At 37.3% G+C, this 22,307-nt stretch overlaps 1 protein-coding gene across 1 annotated transcript in view; it reads left to right on the plus strand.

The window, feature by feature from the left end:
- Positions 1-22,307, plus strand: part of LOC124153257 (retinitis pigmentosa 1-like 1 protein) — a 65,859-nt gene that overhangs the window by 20,268 nt on the left and 23,284 nt on the right. The window contains exons 7-10 of the mRNA XM_046526354.1: positions 4,226-4,388; positions 13,492-13,566; positions 17,137-17,604; positions 20,938-21,083. Coding sequence (XP_046382310.1) covers positions 4,226-4,388; positions 13,492-13,566; positions 17,137-17,604; positions 20,938-21,083 — 852 coding nt within the window. The remainder of the gene's footprint in view (positions 1-4,225; positions 4,389-13,491; positions 13,567-17,136; positions 17,605-20,937; positions 21,084-22,307) is intronic.

The following is a 22,307-nucleotide window of genomic DNA, read 5'->3' on the forward strand; positions in this document are numbered from 1 at the left end:
AATTTTTCTTCCATATTGTGAGTCCAGAAAGCATCATCTTTATTAATTTTCTCAAAAAGCATTCCGTGAGGGCTCCAGATCAGGAAAATGCAATATTTTTTTTACTATGTGCAACTGACCTTGCACTTGATAATAATAGCAGCTATTTCTTTTTAGTGAGAGCTCTCCTTCAATCAATTCACAATATTGGATTATTTTCTTCTCGATAGCTTCTCTCGGGGACATATTTCTACAAGAATAAGGGCATTTCACCTCTAATATTCCTTCTCCATTCTGCAATATTCCAACTAAAAGCGACCCGCCTCTGAAAAAGTGTTCCAGTGATTCCGCCGACTGTTGCACACGGCCCCCTTGGCTTGAGAAACAAAATACAAAGCTAATAATGTTTGCGAAGGCTGGTGAAAGGCTGACGTTCAGTGGGCGCAGACGATACTTGATACCTGGGGAGAGAGGTTTTCCCCCACCTCCCAGCCTTCGGGCGCTCTGTCTTGGGAGGCGAGAGAATAAGGTGGAATGGGGAGTGGAGGGGAAAGACACGGGAGAGAAAGGCTAGTCAAGATTCTTATCGAGCGTAGAACGAAAAATGCCGTGCATGGCCTCATGATTATTGAATTTGTAGCTTTTCGCCAGTAACTGAGTACATGATGGTACTTTCTTATGGTATATAAAGGGTAATAGATTGAATTTGTCGAACAAAAAAACCTTATCGGTTCATGGGATGCCAAGATATCTGTTCAAAAAACCCTAATATTGATCAAGTTTAACATTTAATTGATATAATTGTAAGCCATGTACAAAATATTCGTTAGACAGAAGCACAGGTTCACCTTTTTCAAATCTTATATATAAAAATGAATCGCAAAATGTGTTGGTAAGCGCATAACTCAACAACGCCTGGACCAATTTGGCCAATTCTTTTTTTTAAATGTTCGTTGAAGTCCAAGGATGGTTCTTACGGCGAGAAAGAATCGAATAATTGCCGGGAAAACCCTAAAAACAGCCCTTTTCTTTTTCACATACAAACGTTTTCTAATCTAAAATAAAAGAAAGTCGAAAATCGTGTTAGTTAGAACACTTATAACTCGAGAACGGCTGCACCGATGTCAATGAGATTTGGTTCTTTGGATTCATCTCAGGCGGGGTTAACATATAGGCCATTAAAAAAAGGATAATTTCACAAAAAAAATTCATCTCTTTCATATGGACATGCTTTTAGGAGTTATAGTAACACAACAATTGATAAGTCGGTCAAAACTACAAATAAAATAATTTGTTTTGTTTTTACCACTTCAATGACTGAATTTCGTAACAAAATAACATTTTAATTACTACATATATTCAAAATATTAATTAAATTGAAATTAAATTTAAAAAAATTAATTCGAGCTAATTGTAAGCCCAGCCGTGGCCCAGCTCGAGTTGGCACTTCACTACCGTGTTTGTAAACAAATCTCCAAGCAATTGTTGACAAACGGTAATGTCCGTGTTCCTGTCGACGAATCGAGTAGTTTTAACTCATTTCCTTGGAGTTATTGCAAATTATTTTGAGCGGAAGGTGAGCTCATCAACAAAGCGTTCCAGAATATGATTGATCACCAAAAGAATCAAAGATGGTTTATTTAGCGAGCAAGAACGAAGATGTGGATGACTAAAACGAGGTAAATTCAAATAGTTCGTACTCTGCATTGGTTCGAATCTTTTAAATGTGTTACAAACGAAGACGAAATCACCAACTATCTATCTGAATATTTTAAGTCCTTGGACGTAACTGGCTTACCAAGGCACGATTCACAGAAAAAATGTAGTTTCTGTGTTCATGATCTTTCGAAGCATAAACCAACCATAGCTATCCAACGGAACGTGTTTGGTGATTAAAAAAATTGGTAATGAATGTGATTCACGTAACTTTACTCAAAGGAATTTCAAAGGTGAGGAAGTCCTCATTCCGAAGATTCCATGATCTCAATTCATATGCCCTTATGAGCTTAAACGTATTCAATTTCCAATTCGTGTTACATTCGTGATAACGATTGAAAATCGCATGGTCAGTCTTTCAGTTTTTGTGTTGTTTGTGCTCATGTGCTAATGAAAACCCATGATTTTCTCATGGTCAATTTAACGTGCTATGTTCACGAGTCGATAAACCATCCTCTGTATTTCTTCCTTCACCTCAAGTGCGTAGCTAGGATAGGGGGTTTTGGGCGCAGCTAATACTACGGGTCTGTAGGGTATAGAAAACTCGCTAAGGTAAGCGGGAAGTGTGGGGGCACTTCCCCCAGACATTTTTTAAGATAAATGGTTCAAAATAGTGGGTTTTGCGACTGTGTGATTAGTTAAATATGTTTTGTTTGTTAGTCATCCGTCCCCCTAATATTAATAACAAAATCTTTCATAAAAAAACTCTCTTAAGCTCTTGGGGGGGGGGGGGTTTATCCCCAAAACCACCCCTCGCTGTGTCACTGCTTTGCTTCGCTATATTTAATTAGCTTCATCCGCTTCATCTTGCGCCTGATAACAAAGCCAAAAGTGTTGTTTATCAGAAGGTGCTTGACGCAAGACATTAAACCCGAATGTGTAGGGCTCACCGTGGTGCGTTTACGCATGCAGTACGTTTACGCATTGCATTTTTTCCAAACAGAGATACTAAAACTGGCGCGCCTTAAGTCATTTAATGGGAATGCTGCTTCATAGGGGCTTTTCTTTCACGATTTTGAGCATCAGTTAAGCGTCGGTCTGGGGTTGTGTCAACCTGCCCCCTGAATGGGCCAAGTGTATGCAACAGACTTGGACCTAAAAACATTTTTTACAGCTAATAGCGCTAATAGCCAACAACTGAATGCGTATAATTTTTATTTCATGAACTGCTTCATTAAACCACAATGCCCAAAATTTCTTAAGCTAAAACGTAAGAAAATTTATTGAAAAAGATACGCGTAAACGTGCTTCGATCCACCATGTGTAGATTCAAAAAAGAAAATATCTTTCTGACAAGCAATTTTGGTACTCATTTACGTAGTTTTATCCTTATTTTATTATAATAAATTAAACTTGATTAAAAACGATACAGCCGCTCTTGATTTATAACTGGTGTAAGTAAACTGTAAGTTCATTGATTGTTAGGCGGTAAGAAGTTCGCCGGGTCAGCTAGTATTTTATAAAAAATCGGCGGTATAGTCTGTTTTTCTGTTTGGATGAAGACAATAACAGATAGCCTCTGCAGGGGTGTATTCAGGCGGCGCGACCAACCCCCTTAAATCCTAATAAGTATTTCTCTTTCAGCAAAAATAAGTGTCTTTTTACGTTGTATCCCTAGTACTTAGATTCCAAATTTGGAAAAGTAAACTTTACAGTTAGATTATGAAAGTGTGATTTTGTATGTAGTTGTGTAACGAATGGATGAATCTTTGGCGGGACAGCCATACTTAGTATGAGGTGGTTAGAGGCATGAATGATCTGCCATGACAGATTAGAAGTTTTGGCAGCAAGTATTCTCCAGCCCATTAGCCAACCGGTATTGTACTTAGTAAAGGTGTTCGCTGTGGGCATAATTTTGAGAAATAACTGGAGACTTGTCTAATGTCAGCTTTTTTGGAGTTACCGGTTGGGGCATACAATTTGATCAAATTCCTCTGGTTAAGAAGATATCTTAGCAGCTTAATTTGTTTAAGGCTACGTTGTAAATTTGAGAGACCCTACTTTTAATGCAGGTCAGGGTAAATGATTTCCTTGTGAAAGTTTCACCAAATTTTTTAAATTTAATGTTATAAAATATATTAATCATAGCAGCTGAATTACCAAGAAACTTAACAAAACTGAGATTAGTTATTAAAGGCCATGGTAAATATGAAGAATGCTGTGGTTATTTACGAAATTTAAGCCAAGAGTTCCAAAACAGCACAAGTCCACTGTGCTTGATATGTGCAAGTTGTTATGAAAATCTCCGGAGATATTGCTTTGATTTTTATCTATCAATCAAGTACTGACAACAACGTATCTATTATCTGTCTAATATTGATAAGGAAAGGTTGAAGTAATAGCCTTGTTAGTTTTGAAGATGTTCGGAAGAAGTGGGCTGTCTCCATAACTTTGCTGAATGTAGTCGTGCTGTTTTGGAGTTCATGATTTCAATTGCTGTGGCATTTTTCAAAGTGATCCTTGTGTGCGTGTGTGTGTGAGCAGTGACTGATTATTTATTTTTTTGTATTTTGCTTTGCATGGGATGAAGGAGGAGGAGCAAGAAGAAGAAGAGGGAGATGATGATGGTGTAGACTCTGGTGAGGAGGAGGAGGGAGAAGAGGAAGAAGGGGAGGGGGATGAAGACGGCGAAGGGGAGGAAGGAGGCGAAGGGGAGGGAGAAGTGGAGGAGGAGGAGGAGGAAAGCTCCGGAGGTGAGTACACCCTATGATGTGTTTCTTTTGCATGTAGACAATTGAAGGACTTTGTGGAACAAAGTGGTGCCCCATAAAGTATGTATGTATGCTTATCAGATAGTTAGCTTAGGTTTTCTATAGGGTTTTATACCAGTCAGAGAAATAAAAATCTGGACTGGAGGACTGGGAAATAAAATTATGGTCAGGGATAAACTCTAGAGGTGCAGCAAAGTGATGATAACTGTGGTTGAGCTCACAGAGCCTTACTGCTTCAAAGTGGTGAGGTGGGCATTTTGTTGCCGTCCTAGCTGGGTGGCAAGGGGTTGTGCCAGCTTGGTTCTACTTAACTTTATTTACCTTTATTTATCTTACTGCATTTTTCGGTACATAAATATCCTTTGTAAGACTTCTTTGCGATTGATACAAAGTCAGTGAATTTTTAAAAATTTGGACCAAAATCAGGGAAAAGTCGAGACTTTGAGAATGGAAAGTTGTTATGAAAAGCTGTCCTATCATGGAAAATGTAAAATATCATCCAAAACTAGGTATGGACCAATACTAATTTTAAGTAGTGGCCAATATTTATGATATCATGTGATTGAACAATACCAAGTCTATTGACATTGCAAATGTTCAAGTGTGTCTCTGGGTGTGTATGTGTAAGAGCCACTGGAATGGAAGTATTGCTGGAATTGCAATCTTAAAAACTCCTCTTCCACTGATGCAGATACGCAGGAGAGGTGTCTTTTGAATTGCAGAATGTACGGTAAAGTCTTGAGCAAGGCTGTTGGTGGCAAATATGATTGAAATGTGTCGGTCACCTGGGAATGCCCGAGTTTTTTTTATGTTTAATAAATCTTAATAAAGAAGGTTCCCTGCTTTGTTCTCCCCTAATCCACCATCCTTAGCTTGGACTTCCTTACACTATCATGTTTAATTCGTAGGTTTTCCCACAAGTATTGCCAAAAAGGTGTTGAATTGCAGTGCTAGAGAGCTCTAGATTGAAGGGTGTCCTCAATCGAATCCTGGTAAAAGTTCAAGATTTTAAAACTTGACTCATTGGTTTTTATTAATTCAAAGTGAACTCGATATTGACAATTCCTGGTATTGGTCCATCCAGAATTAAAATAAATTAAATTTATTTGGAAGTTATTTATTTGACTACATTACTTTTTTGGAAATATGCATCCCTTTAATTCACAATGCTCTTCAATATGCTCACTCTGAACACTTAATGGTTCAGCATGCCTACTTGTTCACTTGGGGTAAAAAAAAGTGATGTGGCAAGGAATCATTTACCAGCTGAATTAGTCTGTGCCTAAAGTACAAAATTGCAAGCTGAAGTATTTCTCAAAAAAATAAGTTCGTAGGCTTAGTTAGGACATATGTCATTCTTATGTGCTTGAGGAAGTAGAAAGATTTGGAATCATATTTCACATCAAGTTGAAAACTAAATCAGCTTCTGAGAATAGTGCATTTTCACCAGTTGTACTTACAGATGTTGTATGACATGGACAGTGCTGTAACCTTAGCTTTTAGTGGCAGATTATGTATTGTTTATCCAATTTGATTCTTCCCTTTGCCTAACATGTAACAATTGAGCACTAAAGAGACCTTTTCAAATCTTCTTTGTGAATGTGTTGTGGTTTTAAATGGTAAAGTCTATTGAAATTTAAAATACATTGAAAGTGGAGCAAGACTTCATTTGTGGCTGAATTCTTAGGTAGGTGGAAGGAGGTGTAAGGAAGTACTAATTGCAAACAAGGTTTCAAATGTGATTGAGTCATTGGTGATCACCATAGGCTTCAGAATGTGCCTGTCACTAATGCATCTGATAATCTGCTTTGACCTTAGGGTACACATAAGATTTTTACTTTGGGAATCTATTTTTGGATTGCCCACAGTGATACCAAGAGCATGTTATAATAAAACCTCCATCTAATGAACCTCCTTGTAACAATATGTTGTGAAAACCTGATTTTTACTAAGTTGTGGTTCTGAAACCCTAACACACTTAAACCAAACATGTAACAAAAAAAAATTCTGGGGTGAACCCCATAATTATATAATTTTGGAGATATTAAACAATAGATAATTTACTTGGAGAGGAATACTTTATAAGAGGCTTCATTTGGAGGATGTGCATCTAAAACAGTATCTCCCAAACATATTTGGGGGTTTTTGGTTCCTCCCATCTTGCTATGGTCTTTACTGCTGAATTGAATGGGTACACAAAGGTACTTTCTCTAAACAAAACTATGGTCCTGGACATAAAATGTTTAAATATGATGAAAAGGATCATGCAGTGAAACGACTTGCCTCTCTTCTATAAACAGGAAATTTTGAAAATGGCAAAGACAAAAAATCTGTATGTAAAAATGTATCATGATCATATGGCTGCATGAATCCAATTTAAAATTTGTTTCATACTCTACTCCTCTATTTTAGCTATGTTTAATAAAACAAACTTGAATTAATTCACTGATATTCTCTTAAATAAAAATTAAATTATAATTTAAATTAAAAATAAGTACACCCATGTCTCATATAGCGCAAGGGATACGTTCCTTGGGGTCTTTGCACTATACAAATTTGCGTTATACGAGAGCGTTTTAACATTGGGAAGATAGGGATGCGTTCCTGGTAGCATTGGTCTTCGGTATTGAATTTCCTCTATAACATATATATTCCCATAAATAGCCTTAGAAAACATTATTTATATAAATGTTTATAGTTTAAAACACCTTTAAAGATAGTATGCACGCATTTGAAGACTTTTATTCACGTTTAAAAAAATTCCGTCCTGTCGTGCGGGTGGGCTAACATCTGCTATCTCAGGGGTTCGTAATGCATTGCCGGCAGTTGACGATTTTTCAAACCAGTCGAAAAACAACTATTGTGTCACCCAGGCCCTTTTGTCGCTCATTGAAATGACAGGCAAATGCCACTTTGAATGCCATTTCATAGCTAGCGGAGTTTATGAATGATAAATCATTTTAATTTGAAGTCCTCCGAGTCTTTATTAGCAGCTACGTGAAAGTCTTTAAATGCCTTGAAACCTGACCCAGGTTTTCCTTCCCTGAAAATGAATGAACGAGAATGCATTCTTTTCCAAAAGAGTATCGTCTCGTCAACACTAAAAACTAGTTGAGGGGGAAAGGAGCCACTTTCAATCACAGCTTGGAGTTCATAAGAAAATGTTGTGGTGACTGCGCTATCAACACTTGCAGATTCACCTGATATCGCCGCATTGAAAATACCAGCTTGCCGTTTAAATTCTGGAACCAACCGGAGCTTTCACTAAATGTCTCGGAGCGATTACCACTCTCGTATTTTTGTACTGATTCGCTATGAACTTTCCGTATGTGTAGACCGCTTGGTTGATGCGGCTGAGGTCACTGATGTTTTGACTCCGTCTTTATTCAGAAAAAGGCATCGTGAGTTTAAACCTCCGCGCAATATCACTTTGACGTTCTCCATTTTCAAAGCAATTGACCTACATCAATTTCTCTTCTAGGTTAATGGTTTTTCTTGATAAATTCTTGATTTTTCTACCAGCATTCCTATTTTTTGCCATTTTCTCTTGGTGTTTACTCTGCATGGCTCTATCGAAATGACCTTCTACTGCTGAACTGTATTCTTGAGACGCAGAAGGCCTACGACTGCGGGGAGGGAACGAAGCCATTGTGTTTGAGTCTCTATAGCGGACCCTTTTATGTGTTGATGCTATTCATGCGCAACTCGACCACTGCTCCATTTCTCCCCTGTGAATACCGATGACCTTGAAGGCTTTAGCGTAGACCCTCTACCTGGAAGTCAATCGCCCGATAACCTTCGACGGCAAAAATTACGTCTCAACCAGTATCGCTTAAAAAAACTCATTTCCACTAGCCCCACGCTTATTTAATGATCTAAATTATTTATTATCATTCTGTTAAGGAGACTAGATAAATTACTTCGGTAGGCCGGCTATCTGGACCCAATGACGAGTAATACTTTTGGCCATTGCACAGCAATGGATTTCGATTAATATATAAACAAAAAAGAAGATTTGAGGCAAGCAATAATATTAATATGCGTAAAATTATAGAAAATTCGTGTGTACTTAGCGCAAGTTCACGTTTTATCACGAGAGCGTTTAAGATTTTTGATTAGGCTACACTGCGTTGCAATGTTTCCCCGAGGAACGTATTTGCGCTATATCGAAATTGCGCTGTACGAGACATGGGTGTATAGTATGTGTAACTGCTATAATTTAGTCTTAATTCTCCCTGTTCTTTCAGCTTTTTATCTCAAGTTTTATCTCCTTACTACTGATTACTGGCATTCTGATATGTCCATATCTTTTCTGTATAGCATTGGGGTGTCCCATTTCTTCTGTTCTCTCACATACCTGAAAAGTAGCTGGTTCTTCAGTATTAAAAGCTATGGATTTTATTATTAGGTTTTAAATTCAAAATAGTATTTGGGCTATTGTCTTAAGCCTTTTAAATATTGAAATTACTGACTACTGTAATCAAGACTACTACTGCTATGGCTAATATGCACTTCCATTGACTAACTCCTTTTGAAACTTTGTATGTTATACCTAGACCCTAAAAATTCAGCCATTGACCTAAGTGGTCCCAAAATTCAGTCCTTTCCAAAAATTCTGGCATCTATCATGCTTATACATATATCTACGTGTACATTTGTACTCACATCTTACATCTATTCATATGTGTACATTTCTTACATATGTGTGCATAAATATCTTTAAAAGTTTGATTTTTTAACGATAGTGAATTGAGAATGATTGTCTGATATTTTCTTTTTTGGATGGAAGTTTCATAATTTATTGAAAATTCATTTTTTTTACTGGTGTATATTTTGAGTCCAACAAATCTCATCTTTCTTCAAAAGAGTCGCAAGCTACCTAACCGTAGGATTCTGTTTGATCTAATGGTGAAACAGTAGGTATTATTAGTTTTTTTAACTACTGGCTAATGAAAATAATTCATATAATTCCTATCAAAGTAAAGGGGAGAAAAAATGATGTTTTTGCTGGCACTTAACGTGATCTTTGTGTCATTATCTGGTGTCCATGATTTGTTTTTGTGTGTATCTGCCATTTTCCTGTTATGTACTTTTTATCTCTCAGCCAATATCTTTCTCTTAACAATTGCAATGTGGCATGAAAAATAACAGTTTTTGGCACTATCAAAAGGGTGAATTTTATTGTCTAGGAACATTAAAGTTAATAAAATTATGTATGAGTAATTTGAGTATCACACTCAACTTGCCCCTCTATGGTGTATACTAAAATTTGACCACAATCGCCCTTTCTCTGTCCCACTGTAGGCTGTACGTGTCTTTTTGTGATCTTGAAATCCATCCCATCTGATGTCATTTGATTTAAGATTTGACTCTCCACACTATTTAATGACAAATAACCAAGAAAATGGAAATTATTAGATTATTCTGTTCTATTGTGTCTATGATTGTGTAGTCTTATGTGTCTCAAAATCCTGTCATTAATTGCTCCTCCTCAAATTACAAAATCACTTCATACTTATTAGACCTTATTAGGACTAGGAGCTCATTGCATTTTCCCATGTATTAGATTTTAAAATTTTTCTAAAAAGATAGAAAAATTTTTCTCTATCACCCATTAACAGCAAGACCTTTTACATTTGGGGACTTGAAAAAAATAATGGCTAATAGCAAAAATCTACACACTGTATAGGAGCAATCCATACAGGCAAGAGTTGAACCTGCAACCTTCCATTTGTCACTTTACCCTGCTACCACTGAGATCAGGATTTCATCTTAATTTACCCTCAGAAAACTGTGGATTCATTTTATTCTCACAAATAAGATAACAAAATTTCTAAAAACTAGCAAGAGGAGTAGTTTTTCACCTTATGTATTGTATCAATACACGCCTGCTTACCGTGCATCCTCACACTCTTTAGCGGAATGTCTCCTGCTTTCTCCGGAATCAACCCAAGTTCACCCAATACCGGGCCTTATATACCCATTTGAACGTAACAAAAGACATACTAAATGATACCAGACGAGAAAAAGAGGTCGCTCATTGCTTGCTACGATCGCACGCCAACTTGAACAGGGAAAAGGGCAGGACACGAACGTGGAATAAGCTGTGACGAGGCTTTTCGTCACAGTATGTTTTACTTTCCTCAATGTACCTGTATGTACTGAAGCATGAGGAAAATGTAAAATTGATTTAACAAAAAATTATTTAGAAAGCTAGATTTATATAAAAATTGTCAAACAGTCTTTCTCACTCTGAGATACTAATAATCAGAATCATTTCATGTCAAAATTGCATTGAAAGAGGGTTATTATGAACATACCTTTTTCAGGTCTACTATCTGATTAAATGTGCTGTGTCGTTCTTGTTCTCTCCAGAGCATAAAACTTTGTTGCTTTTCCACACTTCCTAGTGATTTCAGGTACATACTTATTTCATGTGTAGTTGCATATCAGTCTCCTGGAAACTTAGGATGCCACTCTCTAGTTTACTATGTATGTATCTCTTTTTCTTGGGATGCACTTGTGGCCCAAATTTAGTGTGCCAGGGGAGAAATGTCTGTCAAAATATTCGTAAGATAAATGAGTGAGGAAAGGGAGCTTTGGGGCTATGGCAGTTGGCTCTTCTCCTCTCTCTCTCTCTCGTCTCCTAAGTAGCTAACATTGTAAGGAATCTCCCATAAAGGTGAAACCCTCAACGCTCCCACCATTCTGAATCCATCTCTTTTCTGCCGCCCTAGCCATAGTGCATCCTCCTGTACTCACCACTTTGTTGCCCACCAAATTGCCACCTCAATAATACCTCCCCTTGCTGCACCACTCCTTACACCGTTGATATTAATGGGCAGACCATGGAGCTTACAGTCACTCTTGAAAATGTAGTAATAGCGAAACTCACAGTATGATAAAGTCTTGTTTCAAATGTGGAATTTGTGTAGTATGATTCATTAATGATTTCTGTCTCATCTGACCTGAAACACCTATGTTTTTAAATAGCGCATATTTGTACCAGCCATATAAAGTGTTAATTTTGCATAGTAGAAGAAAAACCTATATAGATACATATTAGAAATTAAATTGAGGTACGGAATGAAACACCAAATTTAGAACCAAATATCAGTGTGTTTACCCCTGCTCACTGTTGTTGGACAAGCCAAGAATATTGCATGTGCCTGAAGCATTATGTGGTGTTCTTGAGGAAAGGAATTATATTGATAATCCTGATGAAAATTTGGTGCTACTCTAAAAAATGTGAATGTTATTGAAACTCTTTAATGTTGGCTCCTTCAGTTATTCATCACTTGTGTCCTAATTATGTTGAAGTTACTGTAAGGCATTTTTGCAAAGTTAGGGCTGTTCAGTGATTTTGGAGAAATATAGTTCACAGAAAAATCTTTTATGGATACTTTTAATTTACCACGATTCTTCTTCAATTTTCTATTTCCTCATTGTTTACTTCCTAGCACTTTTTACAATCCTGCACTAACTTCTTTAATCCCTTTGCATGAATTTTCTCTGCTTTATATTTTTTCTCTTCTTGTTGAATCAGTTGACCTGAGATCTCTGTATACGCCTCAAAAACTTAAGGCTACCACTCTTTGGGACAATAAAATTATATTTTTAACTGACTGCAGGAAATACGAGAGGATAATTACTGGTGATTCCTAGTAAAATACTCACAGAAAATATTTGTATTATCCAAAAATTGACTGTGCAGGAAACTGTTGTATGGAGTAAGTCTTCATGAGAAATCTTTCAACCATCCACCTCACAATTTACTCTTCACACCAGTGAGAGAAACTTCTCTTTTTCTCAATTCTATTGCTTGTTGGTCACAACGAATAGGAGAAAAAAAGGGAATTCAAAGTTCATGTTGTCAAATAACATAGCACTCCAATCGAAGTTTTAAAGCAGATAGAGGAGCATTATAAATTGGATTCATAAGTGGACTGATTTCAGGGAAGAGTGAAGTAGGTTTGAGGGAGTGTAAAATTACTCCAGTAGATATCGTTTTCCTCTCCAATTAAGTCTCTTATAACTTTAAAGTAATTTAAAAAAAGTGATGAGATATGAGCAAATATTAGTGTGTATAAATCCTGACAATGAGATGTAGGACAAATTACTATGCTATGGACCAGTGCTGACAAAATATTTGATCGTTAATGCTTTACTAGATGTGCCTTAATGGGGATGTGTTCTTAATTGAAAATATTCTCCCGTATCAGCCTAAAGAACTCTGCAAACATTAATTTTTTAGGTGGGTGGTGGCCCTGGTTCTTATTGTTGCTCTTGACTATACTCTTTGATAGAACTTTGGGACTGTGAATCAAAGATAGAGGGGTAGAATGGAGGAGTGCACTAATTAGTGCACCAGGTGTTGGAGGTGAAGCTCATTCAGATAATTGAATTAAGCAAGAATCTGTACATAACAATTTTCCCTGTAGTTTTAACCATGGTTCCCATACCACTAATTGTCTGTGCATTTGCGCATATTCTTTGGAAACCTAACATTCTCATTTTCTCTAATTATATGAGAGGCTCCACCTTGACTTTGTATTATTGCCTTGAGCCCTGGTTGAATGATACATTAGCGCGTGCAAGTTAATGTCAAAATATATGAACATGAGAATGAACACCAAAATGCTCCGTGTAACCACCCAGATTGTACAAATGCATTAATAGAAATTAGAACCTGTTTATGTGGTTCATGCATTCAAGCTCCATTTCACACCACCTAAATAGTTCATGCATTAACTTGTAACGGTTACTGTATTGTGTAAGCAGGCCTTTACAGGTATCTTCTCCAAGAGATATTTAGTTTAGTTGAGTTTACTTATGTCTTGATAGGCTACTTTTTTTTTAACAGGAAAACACATCTTTAAATGAAAGCTCTGCAGAAAGCATCTGCATGTAGCAAGCTCTAAAGCATACATTTCTTATCCCTGAGGGCTTGCACACTTACGGCATCAGTGGCTTAAGCTTTTGTTCAGGCTAGAAAATAAAATATTCATTACATTGTTTATTTCATGTTTAATAATTAGATGCTTCCTATTCTCATGACCTATAAGTGGTTTTCCTGTCTTTCCAGTGGCCTTTAAGTTTGGCGTGGGGGTGGCGATTGTGGTCATTGCTCATGTGACTCTCGTAAAAAAATGGACTGGTGGTAAACAGTCAAGCATAAGAGTTTTGCTACATCAGCATGATCAGTGTGCCCCCTAATAGCATGTGTTTTATGTCCATTATTTTGGCTTTTCTTTCCTAACAGATGTGTATTTTGTGCAAATATTATTGGCACAAACTGCTTTCATAGTGTTTCCATAAGCAAATCTCCATAATCGAGTCATGTTTTGCATTAGATGGGGTTGCTGGCATTAATAGGCTCTATAGGAGTGAGAATAGGGGAAGCGCTAAGGTGTAGAGTTGCGATGTTTAAAATTTTGGATGGTACGTCATTGTCATTAGGAAATGCACTATCAGTGTGTTTTATCATTATGTAAGTTACTCTTATGCCTTTTATGATACTGAAGTATATTTTTCAAAATAATCAGCACAAATTTTAAGGTGATGGAGAAATATGCATTTTTTCTTGGAGCACACTTACAGGCAGTCCCAGAATCGTGAATGACCTGACTTATGACATTCCATACTTATGGATAGACTATATTCTTAAGGACATTTAAAATTATCAATTTTTTTTTAATTTTAAATAAAAAATTATCAATTTTTTTAAGTTTCATAAAATCATTGTCATTTTTTTATCTCCTGTAGTGGGAATAATAACCATCTTGTCTTCATTAATACCATAACTAATAATATTCTGGCTAACCTGCCATACAGGTTCAGAAATGCCCTCCCAAAGAAAAGAGAGAATAAATTACCTCACTTTACTCGTTTGGGGATCTTTCTCTTTAAGCAATCTTGCTCATTGGTGAACTTACTCGTTTGTTTGCTTTATTTGTTATTTTAGAGTCATTTTCTTAATGACCTTTTACAGACAAAGCTTAAGATGCAAGGCAAAGTCATTTGTGTGTGTGCTGGTTTTGCTGACTCCAAGTCCCCAGTTATAGGGTTAAGTTCCCAAACGCAGGACATCATCAACTCAAAAACTTTTTCAAGGGAATTTATTGTGTTTTCCTTTCTGATAGTGCAGGAAGTCTTCTTGAAGGAGTTTTCTCTATGAGGCAAATGGTTGCTGCCAGTATTTCAATTGCTGGCTCAGTTTTTTATCGTGCTGGCATTTTGTGTCTAGATGAAAAAATTCTGTGCTCGTATACTACAGTATTAATTGCTCCTGAAACACAATGCCATGTGTACTGTGGCAGAGTCAGCCATCCAAACATTAACAGCAGCCGTGTTGCTCTTGTACAAAATGCTATCACGGTATGTTAGTAATTTATTACCAGGTGGTGGCAATAAAGTATGTACTTATCTTTTCACTCTGGGTTGATCCTCTTGAAACCCAGGTAAGGTGATGCTAGCTTCTATTATTGTTGCTGAGGGTGCAGCTAATAGCATTGTTACTCACCATTTTCTAAACTTCACGCATACCTCTTCAAGAGCAATTCCTTCATATCAGCAGTACTTTGGTGTCTTCAGAATTCATTGAGTGGTTAGGCTATTTCGAAATAGCTATATGATATGACAATATTGTCACTTTAACAACAGGAAATTTTTACTTATACTTTTTATTATACTTAAATTTTTGATTATACGATTAGTCTTCTGAACTTTGGGTCACTAAGTATTTTAAGGGTTTGAGAAAAGTAGGCCTCCTAACAAAAGGAGAACCAACTTATTACACTACCAATTATAAATCTTAGAAAATTTTTCAACAGTGCAGTAGATGGAAAAATCAACTTGGAGGTGGATTTTGGTATTAAGAACAAGAAATTTATTCAAAGCAATTTTAAAAAATTGAGTTTGGGCTCCCAAATACAGAGCATTTTTGGATCGTAGCTAGTTGTGAATATCAAGTGATTGAGATTTTTCTTCTAATTTTCAGCAATTTCAATTTAGAATTTTGACTACATATATTGAACTTAATTTTAAAGTACCTTTTAAATTCCAAACATAGTTATGTACAGTAATGGAATAATATCAGGTGTGGAAATGTGATTGTCTTAGAAATAGGTAATATTTCCTTGTGTCATGTGAAGTTGCTAATAATAGATTTTAGATATTCCTTTGTATTCCTTATCACTCCAATTGTGTTCACATGCATTAGTATTGTGTAGAAGGTCATAAATTTCTTAGCTTTTCTCGTGTGTAGTATTATGATTTTAACTCAACTTTCCATGATGATGGCTTTCTTTTAAAATCGAAAGAGGAAGCCATTATCCTTGTTTTCGCTTTATTTCAAATGAACATATGTTGGAAAGAGGAGGTTGTAGTGCTCTTCCATTGTGGAATACTAATTTTTCAATTGTCCTTTTACCGTTTTTGTACATACACCTAACATACTTCGACATACATCATAATTGCTTTTACAGCTTCAAATTGAGTTGCCTTAACACTATTTTAGTTTCTTTGTAATGGAGACAAACATAACTAGTATGCAGTTTTTATTTTCTATATATTTTAAGATATCTAAATTATTTCTGGAGTCCTTAGAAATTTGGGCATTGATACCACAAAAAAAGTTAAATACTTAAAGCGTACGTGCTAAGATGGAATATTTTTTGTACATGCACCTCTTATGGCAGTATTTTGTTGCCTTTGTCATCAGCTTTAAATAATATTTAGTGTAGCATTTTTTCTCTGACTGAGCTGACTTGATTGGACACAAATTCTCCATTCCAGCTCTTCAGGTTAGAAAGAATAATGCTCTAAACAATATTCAGTAAGATTGAGCTTTCTTAAAAATGTATATATTAATATGTCAATTTTTTCTGTCAACTCATATTTCTGTTAATATACAGAGGAAAGTAAAAACATGTAAACTACTTTGTAAAAAAATTACTGCTCTCCCTGGAGTTAAGAAATTTTGTTCTTAAGCCTGTTAAAATGTAAGGTAAATTTAATATATTTTTGAAGTTGAATGGAAAAAAAACATTCTAGCCATTACAGTGGTCTATATCTTAATTCACAGTATTTCCATTTTTGGGATGTAGGGATTTCAACGGAATTATGCTGTTGCTTTTGGGCTGATACTGTTTTTACCAATATCAAAGCAGTACATACCTTGATACCCATGGCTGAAACCTTAAGTAACATTTTCGGCTTTCGTACCTAATTTTCATAAATGCTGCTTATCTTTCAACTTTGTGAAATTAGTTAATAATCAGTTGAGTGATGACAGAGCTTTCTTGCTACTAACTTATAAATGCAGTGTAATCCTGCTTGGCCTAGTAAGTTAAAAAACACTGATTTTTGCAGCGTTGTAGTATTTAAGCAGGTAATTTTTTCTTGGTGTAATGATGGTGAATCTATGGTGGACCAAAGACTTACATATTCATGAGTATTTCTCTGTTAGTGAGCTCTGTCTGAATAATAACACTTTTGCAAACAACAGCATCTGCATAACACAGAGAGTAAGGAAAAAGCCATTAACTTGTAATGGCTATTTGTATTTGGCTGAATCTACCTTGTGTGTTGTTTGACCAGTAATACAAGCATGTGTGTGGGTTCCCCTTACAAACACCGCATCTCGAATGAATGTCTGGTATGGCATGGTGACGAGAGAGAGAGAGAGCTAGATGACGGGAAGTCCAAATGTTACAAAATGGGATTTCAGGGAGCGTAGCATCCAAAGAGGAGGAATCGGCCGCAGCATCTAGTAGCGCTGCCGCTGTAGCAGGAGAAGAGGAGGAAGAAGAGGAAGGCGATTACGAAGAGGATGAGGAGGAAGAGGAAGGGGTGAGAGAGGAGACCGTCACGAGGACCGCTGGCATCCCCACCCTGGTGGAGGCCCTTCCCACAATGCACCACAGACAGCCCGAAGAGACGGTAGACAGCCGGCCGAAGCAAGAGGAGGAGGAAGGGTTTGCATGGGGAGAAGAGGAAGAGGAAGTTCCCGTGAGGAGGGTGGGGCTGCGGGGTACAGTTCGAGACGAGGAGGAGGAGGGGTGGGACTGGGGTGGGGAGACGGAGGAGACTGGTGTGACAAGGGAAGACGAAGAGGAGGAGGAGGAGGAAGAAGAAGAAGAAGAAGAGGAGGAGGAGGAAGAGGATGAAGCAGTCGTCCCTGCCAAGACAATCCCAAGTCAGTTGTGGATTCAGAGTTTTGAGTTGACGTTTGTGGCTGTCTAGAGCTTAGTCCCTAGTGGTTACCCACATAGCAAGCAGTTCCTTTGATACACCTCATTGATAACCACCTCATGTCATTTACCTCTTTAATACATTGAGTGCGGACCGCATCAGTTGGCACTCTCCACATTTGTATTTCAATGTATGGACCAGTCAATTGATTCAGTCACTCTTCCTGGTTAGTTATTGCTTTCACTGTACCTTATATTCCATACACATCGCAGCTGTGATCCTGTGTTGCTGTGTAGAGCTTGTTTACTTGTGCCTACCCACATACCTTTGCGTTAGTAGCATTTCCTTTTATACACCTTATTTATAACCTTCTTAACTCACAGTTTCGTCAAATTATATTTTGTCTCCCAGGGGAGCAAAAATATAATATGATAAAGGATTGGATGGAGATTTTACTGAAGAGAGAATCCTTTTTTATTGAGATTTGATTCTACTTTTATTTTCAAATATCCTTTGGGAGGACAGGGTAATGGCATATCTGCCTTGAAGAAGTTTGAAAAGCTGGTTTTCTAAGGTAACCATGGGGATTATAAATGCTCCAGCAAGGTTTTAATAATTCTCCAATAAAGTACAATTTTTGCACCAAATAGTCAAAAATTTCTCATTGGTCAGTTGATTGACGCCTCCTAAGTGTCAGCTGTAATCTCATTTATTCACTGATCAGTCAACACTAAAGAGGCAATCTCTTATAGCATTTTCAGAACCATAATTGCCCTGAATTTATGTCAAAACTTAAAATCCAAAAAGGAGTAGAATAGTAAAATATTCCCTTTTGATCGAGAAATTGGTAACCAGCTTTGGATGATGCCAAAGCTAAATGCTTTCCATAGATTGCAGTATTGACATGTATGCACACCTCCTTGAGTTGGGGAGCTTTTCAGGGGCAATGGAGAAATTTTCAAAAGAAGTTTTATGGGATGGAAAAGAGAAATGAAAGATGGAATATTCATTCTATCATCCTTTCTTTTCCACTTTCACCCATCTCCATCTGATCTAATCTGTGCAAATTCCGCTTATTAAACCTTCACAGCTTACCATGCTCTAATGGATTGACTGCTGGCATTCCAAAAGTTATGCCAAGTTTGGACTGAGGATTAAGGAAAGAGTGCGAAAAAAAGTTCATTTAGACAACTAATCAATGTCTGTTTGTTTTTCTTGTTCTGACCATTTTACACACTCATTGCCTAGTACAGGCTCAGAAGAGGGTACATGAAATCCTTTGCGTTAGTAAACTTCTTTAGCGCACCCCCCTCAACTAAACCAAATCGGTGATTCTAATTAATTGTCAGCTTTCAGCTATGGATTGCATGAATGGATCTGTGAATCTGAAAGCATCACCGTGTGTCATTTTTTGGAGCCATAGGATTTTACCAAGTAACAAAACCAGTCATTTAAAATCATATTTGTAAAATTTACATAGGTTTTATATGATTGCAATAGTATAAAACATGTATGTTTCTTAATTATAAGAAAACATAACAATACTCCAATAATCCAGCCACCATGATGAACATGTTCGCAAGCTCAAGTAATTGTGGTTGGTTTGGGTTGGTAAAGTGACCATTGTGTGTGATTCCCCTCCACCAATCCTGTCCTTCCCTACCCAATGAGTCAAATGACTTAAGTGTTGGAGGCCTTATCCTAATATGTACCTCCTTTGTAGGATATTGGTTGGAAGGTGTTGTACATTAGTAGGGTAAAGGTGTTTATAAACGATATATTGGAGTATTTTGTTTTGATTACGTACTTAAATTGGTGTGATTGACTACCTGATCCCTGTTTGAGGGCTTTGTGGAGGTCACTTCAACTTCTTCACTCCAGTTGGTATGTTTAGCTGTAATCCTCTTAGAGTCTTTCCTTGAGTGCAGGGTAATTCTGGAATCCCCTCCATTCTTCCTGCTCTTCCCTTCCCTGCACAATGGCTCAAATGACCTAAGGTATCATTGGCCACCTCCATTTACATTTTTAAGAGAAAGGAGTGTATAAACGATCAACTGGAGTATGCATTTGTTTTGATAATAGTTATAATAAAATTTATTTCTGTAAAGTTATTAACGGAGAAATCATAAATCAAAAATAGTGGAATACAATGAGTTACATTAATACTTTTTACTTGAGTAATAATAAAATTACTTGGTATAACACACATTTCATTACTGACAACATTTAAATAATGTAACATAATTGTCTGCCCTTCTTCCTCTCTTCATGAAGGTGTGGTTGGAGGAAGAGGAGTAAAAGATGAGGGGTTGGTCCGAGGGGCATTGGGAGAGAAGGAATATAAGCGTGGGGGGAATTTTGGGCAGCAAGTCCACCGCTCTCTTTGTCAGAGATGGCAGGCCAAAAACAGAAGGAAACAGTGAAAGGAAAAAGGCGGAATAGGACTGCCCCATACAATGGTGGTAGTGTCCTTACATTTTCTCAGGCTCTTTGTCATGTGATGCGTCTTTACCTCAGCTTACGTGCCAATCAGAGGGAGGTGGCAAAGTGGACACAGCTTTCCTCGGGACTGCTTCTGAGTTAAGACTACATATTTCCTTTTACCTCCTTGTACCTAGACCGTCTCCCTTACACTCACCAATGCTTACTGTCTTCTCTCTGCTTCTACACGTTCCGTCGAACATTAATGCTCTCGTGCATGGGCTGTGGTCACTCTCGATGGAATGGTGGCTGTGGCTTTAATAAGCCCAGGGGCAATTAGAAAAGATAAGGGAGCATTTAGAATTACCTTGTCAGTCAGGGTTCCCACTCGCGTTCAACCACTTTTTCACTGGTCGACGTTTGGAATAAAAGGGGTAACACACCTCAGGATTTCTCGCAAGCACTTAGCCTATAGTAGTATGAAAAAAGGCATCATGAGGCCCTTCTCTCATGCATTGCTTCATGGCTGGTGCATAAAGAGGGTGGAGATAAAATAAATGGGTGGGGGGACATATTCCCACCACTTATTCACAATGTTTTGCAGTTGGTCCATTGGATCCAGATACAAAATATTTTCTAAAGACTGCAATGACTGAGTATGATTTCTTTCTTAGGAAGTTCTCTTAACCATAAATAATGGAAATGATGACATAGCATTGATGTCAACAGGGATTTTGTTACATGTACATGTGTTGCTTTTGCAGCAAAGTAAGGACATTTCTGAGCTAGAGAGAGTGAGTGATGATTGACATGAATGTTATTACATCATGTTATGAGGTGGTCGTGACTGGTGGCCATGGAATAGCAAAAATGTTATTGATGACTTACAACAGTGCAATGATGTGCTTCTTTGCAGCAGGTGTGAGGAAGACGGAGGCTCCGAAGGCTCAGGCCGAATCTGAAGAGGAAGAAGAGACGGAGGAAGAGGAAGAGTCTGAGGAGGAGGAAGTGCCCCCTCCACCCCCAAGGAGGGGCAGGAGCACTGGAGCGCAAGAGGAGGCGGTGAGTATCAAACAGTGAATTACATTGCCTCCATCATAAAACAGCAATCCTGAGATTGTTATACCTCCGTCCTCCATTTTTCCTATTTCCCAAGCTATTTCCTTCACTTTCCTGATGGTCTTCCTCCTTGTGCCCTTCTTTGTTTTTTCTAAGTAATCATCCTGGGCGTCACATTTACTGCAATCATATAATAGTTACACTTCTGCCCTCTATAGCTCCCTTTCCCAAACCAGTTCCTTCTCTTCCCTGGTTTCCTTCTTCAATAGTTCCTACATTAACTACTTATCCCTTGAAGGTCTACAGTAAGTATTTTCTTCAATATTCATATTTTACGTGTACTCACTCTGCCTTTTGGCATGGACTACATATCTATTGCATCCTTCACTGGTGCATGGTATGCTGTAGTTCCCTTTCCTCTCCTATTCTTTGGTGCACCACTTCTTTGCACACCCTATCCTTTGATTGGATCTTCAGCACCCAGGACCAGGTCTCAGAGGCTTCTTTTCTTGTTAGCTTTTCCTTTGGTCCATGCAGGAGAGGCATGGAAAGTAGAAATGACTTAGCTCACATTGCTCACTTTCAAATGATAATGGAACTCAAATGTGTTCTCTGTTGCCCCTAACCATTTGCAAAATGACAGTAGTGCATTTGGGAAGCAATACTGTCATTTTTCTTTATTTCCTTTTCTTGTGCACAATTTTATTGACAATTCATGACACTTATGGTATTAATTAAGTCAGTTAAAATTAGATGAGTCTCAGGTGAAATAGGGTGAAATGAAGTGAAATCTCTTCTTATTTTGTTGTTAATATGATAAGTTGACTTACAATTACTGCAAGTAAGCAAGGTTTATTATCTGTGTGATCAAGCTAAGTGAAAGCTAATGCTTTTTTTTGAAACTTAAGAAATTGTTAATTTCTATTTTTTTATGATCGCATTTTATTGCTAATTGGTAGTAATGTTTAGTTAGTTGAGTAAGTGTGGTAGAGTTTCAGTATACTTATGGTCTTGCGATTGTTGCTATAATTACTATACTTACAGCTTTACTTGTTATAGCAGATTTTGGCTGTATTATTGAGAGTTAACTGAAGTTTGAGTAGTGATATCTTATCTCTGAGCAGTTTTACAATCCCCATTGTCTTTTGGAAAATTTTGAATTTTTTATCTATTGAAGGGCATATATTTTACAATGAAGTCTTCTTTGTAATAAATTTTCCATCTCCA

This window comes from Ischnura elegans, chromosome 2 (assembly GCF_921293095.1).
Source record: "Ischnura elegans chromosome 2, ioIscEleg1.1, whole genome shotgun sequence".
Classification (NCBI taxonomy): domain Eukaryota; kingdom Metazoa; phylum Arthropoda; class Insecta; order Odonata; family Coenagrionidae; genus Ischnura; species Ischnura elegans.